Below are 3,534 nucleotides of genomic sequence, written 5' to 3'. Positions count from 1 at the left end.
TTCCTCATATCACATGCAAACATCTGTCCAACCATCTGATTGGACAGACCTTTGAATTTATTATTATTTATTATGGTAATGATGTGGGGGCTGATTATTTAAATATCAAGTCTAAATGTTCAGCACAGTGGCAACAGAGACACACCTCAACACTGATGCATAGGCTAACTTAAGGCGCATAGTATGATTTAAAAACTCTTAAAACTACAGGTCTTTATTGATTTGAACCAGTTATCTTTGTTCCTTAATAACACTGATGTTGTGGATACAAATGCTGATGTAAGTATCAATAACAGTATTTTAAACAAGTATGTTAAATATTTTCTGAATTTAATGTTTAATAATGGAACATTGAATTGCAGGAATCTAGAGGCATGGAACCAGAACTGACTGTCAACAGGACTTTCACGGTTAATGACATACATCCCTGTTATGAATTAGATAATACAACATATGTATTTAAGACCAACCCTTCCATAAAATGTATATTATTATATATTTTTCTTGGTTCATTGTCTGTTGTCACAATATGTGGGAACCTTCTTGTAATAATCTCCATCATCTACTTCAAACAGCTCCACATCCCTACTAACTACCTCATCCTGTCTCTGGCTGTGGCTGACCTGCTTGTAGGAGTTTTAGTCTTTCCTTTCAGCATGGCATTTACTGTAACCTTGTGTTGGTATCATGAAGGTTTATTTTGTAAAGTACGAGGAAGCTTTGATGTTACACTGAGCACAGCTTCTATTTTGAACTTATGTTGTATTTCTATTGACAGATATTATGCAGTGTGTCAGCCTCTCGCTCATAAAAGTAAAATCAATGATCGTGTTACTGTGATCATGATCCTTGTGAGCTGGGGATTTTCTGCTCTAATTGGAATTGGCATCGTAATTGCAGGTTTTAATCAAGGAAAATGTGGAGAAAGTTGTTTAATTGATTCTCTAATATCAACTACTCTGGCATGTATTTTCTCTTTTTATATCCCTGTCATTATATTGCTCTGTATCTACCTGAAGATATTCCTTGTTGCACAAAGACAGGCAAAATGCATTCAGAACACAACGTGTCAGAGTACAAAGTCTGGAGCAACTGTCAGTAAGATGGAAAGAAAGGCCACTAAAACTCTGGCTGTAGTTATGGGAGTTTTTCTCTTATGCTGGACTCCTTATTTCCTGTTTATCATCTTTCAGCCTCTAACATATGATGTAACACCAGTTGCTGTGATTGAAACACTTAACTGGCTTACACTGTCAAATTCAATGCTCAATCCATTTATTTATGCTTTCTTTTACACCTGGTTCAGATCAGCTTTAAGAATGATAATTTCTGGGAAAGTATTTCAAGGTGATTTTGCAAACTTAAAACTCCTTTAAATTTTTGATTTGACTGTCCAAATACCATTTTAATTGGAGAATGGTGATAAAGGTTGAAACAATATTATAACTATAATATATTAACTGTCTGACAAATATTTACTGTATATACACACTTGTATTTCTTATTTAACACTGAAAATTACGCTCATTTTAGCACAATAACACTTGCAGATAACAGATAAATTTGGAATTTGAGTTTATTTAACCAGGGTAAATAACTTAGCAGGGCATTCCATATGGCTCTGTGACTGTGGCTCTGTGACAGATAGTGTCCTATCAAATACTGTTTGTTACCTATATGTGTCTGTTATAACAGATGCCTGCCTCAAGGTCTCCACTGTAAGATCCCTTCCACACACCTGTGTTCACAAAATTTCACATTTTCTTTCAAAATCAAATACCCATGTGTAATGACATCATGTCTGTAATAATCAATCCTCTCTACAGGTGCATCTCAGAAAACTACAATATTATGGAAAAGTTAATTTTTTATCCTGGAATTTAAGTCAAAAAGCAATACTTTCATGTATTCTAGATTGATTCCACAAAAAGTTAACTTTTTCAGAAAGTTAACTTTTTTGTTTTATCTTGATGATTACAACTTACAGCTCATGGAAATCAAAAATCCACATCTCACATAGCCCTCTGCTCCTGCAGTCACACATGCCACTGCAGCCAAAGCAGCAGACGAGTCTAGCAAAAACGGCACAGGAAACCACAGCCGTAAGATAGCTTAAATGTTGATACCACTTTTATTCTGTCATTACATTTTGAGTAATTTAAATCAAATCAGGCTGGTGATGTACAGAAAATTCTTGGCTTGTGAAACTTGAGAAAAAAGAAATAACCACAGAAATATTATGCAAGGGGGACTGTTGTTGCTTTGCTATTATAATCATTATTATTAAGACAGACATTACATTGTTAGTGTAGAGTGGTGGTTACAATACTTGCTTTCTATTGCTTTTATTTTATGTAATTCTTATTAATGCACCAATACACCAAAGCAAATTGCTTATAAGTTAGAACTTGGCAATAAACCCGATTCTGAGCATTTATTTGGGGTAATAAAGCCTGGCTGTTATTTTGGCGGTCTCTGTGATGGGGGTATTGCACAATCTTGCAATTGTCATTTCTGGTTAGTGCACAACAGCAGTGCTTGATTTGAGGCAACGCTATCCTGTCGAAATAAACGCACTAAGCAAGTAAGTAAATAGTGTACGCAGTGTACTGCATGTTAGTATATGAAAGGAAAGGAAAGGAAGTACTTGAATTGAGACACAGCACATACTCCTTGTGAAGTATACATGGACCAGCAAGGACAGAACAGAAATGACATACATTTAAATGCAAGGTAACGAGCAGGGCGGGAACAAGACCAGTTGGAGCACATCAGACAGAACACAGAGGCAGGCAAGAAGGTGACACCAATCATCAGACAAGACAGGGCCAGACCTAATGCAGAAACAAACTGAACAACCCAACAGATGAAAACTAAACAGAACAGGAAACAAGCAGACAGAATACAAAACAAAAACTATCAGGACATGAAACCCAAGACACCGAACTGACCAAACAACAAAACAGACAGAGACCCAGACTAACACTTACCAGACAGGCAGACAGAAGCCAAGCATGAATGAAACACCAGACAATAACAGAATAAAACAAGAACGAAGACAGGCACAGAAGACAGGAAACCGACAACACTCAAACCACAAAACAAACCAAGCAGACTAATTAACTGATAATACAGACAGACTCCAGACAAAATGGTGAAACAGACTAAAACAAGGATGATGACATAGAAACCCAGTGCAGACAAGATCAAAATGATAAACACAGATGTAAATAGACCAGGGGCCGGTATCACAAAGTTAGTTCAACATACCCAGGATATATTTTCATTAACTGTGGCCTGTACTACAAAGGGAGTTCAACCTACTCAGAGTTAACTCAGGGTTATCAAGCAAACTCAGGGTTAACAAACTCTGACTGCCTACACTGGGGTTAAACTGTACTACAACAGTGAATAAGATGTTGGTTAGTTGAGTCGGTGTTAACTTAATTGGAGTTGGTGCACGTTTGCATAAAAGGGCATGTTCGGCCATGCAGACAGAGTTTTTCGCAACGGCGCATGCTCCGTATTTTCCCC

The 3,534-nt window shown here is 36.9% G+C and overlaps 1 protein-coding gene across 1 annotated transcript; it reads left to right on the top strand.

Moving 5' to 3' along the window:
• Window positions 1–374: 374 nt before the first annotated feature.
• Window positions 375–1,376, top strand: LOC119909555 (trace amine-associated receptor 1-like). Its single transcript, XM_038727811.1, has one exon. It carries the CDS (start codon window positions 375–377, stop codon window positions 1,374–1,376), a length of 1,002 nt encoding a protein of 333 aa, XP_038583739.1.
• Window positions 1,377–3,534: the final 2,158 nt, after the last annotated feature.

This window comes from Micropterus salmoides, unplaced genomic scaffold (assembly GCF_014851395.1).
Source record: "Micropterus salmoides isolate LMB-PRFRI ecotype aquatic unplaced genomic scaffold, ASM1485139v1 Ms_hic_scaffold_18, whole genome shotgun sequence".
Classification (NCBI taxonomy): domain Eukaryota; kingdom Metazoa; phylum Chordata; class Actinopteri; order Centrarchiformes; family Centrarchidae; genus Micropterus; species Micropterus salmoides.
The sequence above is the reverse complement of the archived record's forward strand: the minus strand, read 5'-3'. Positions and strand labels throughout refer to the sequence as shown.

Coding starts and splice junctions, on each gene's coding strand:
- LOC119909555 (XM_038727811.1), top strand. CDS start 375: ATGGAACCAGAACTGACTGTCAACAGGACTTTCACGGTTAATGACATA.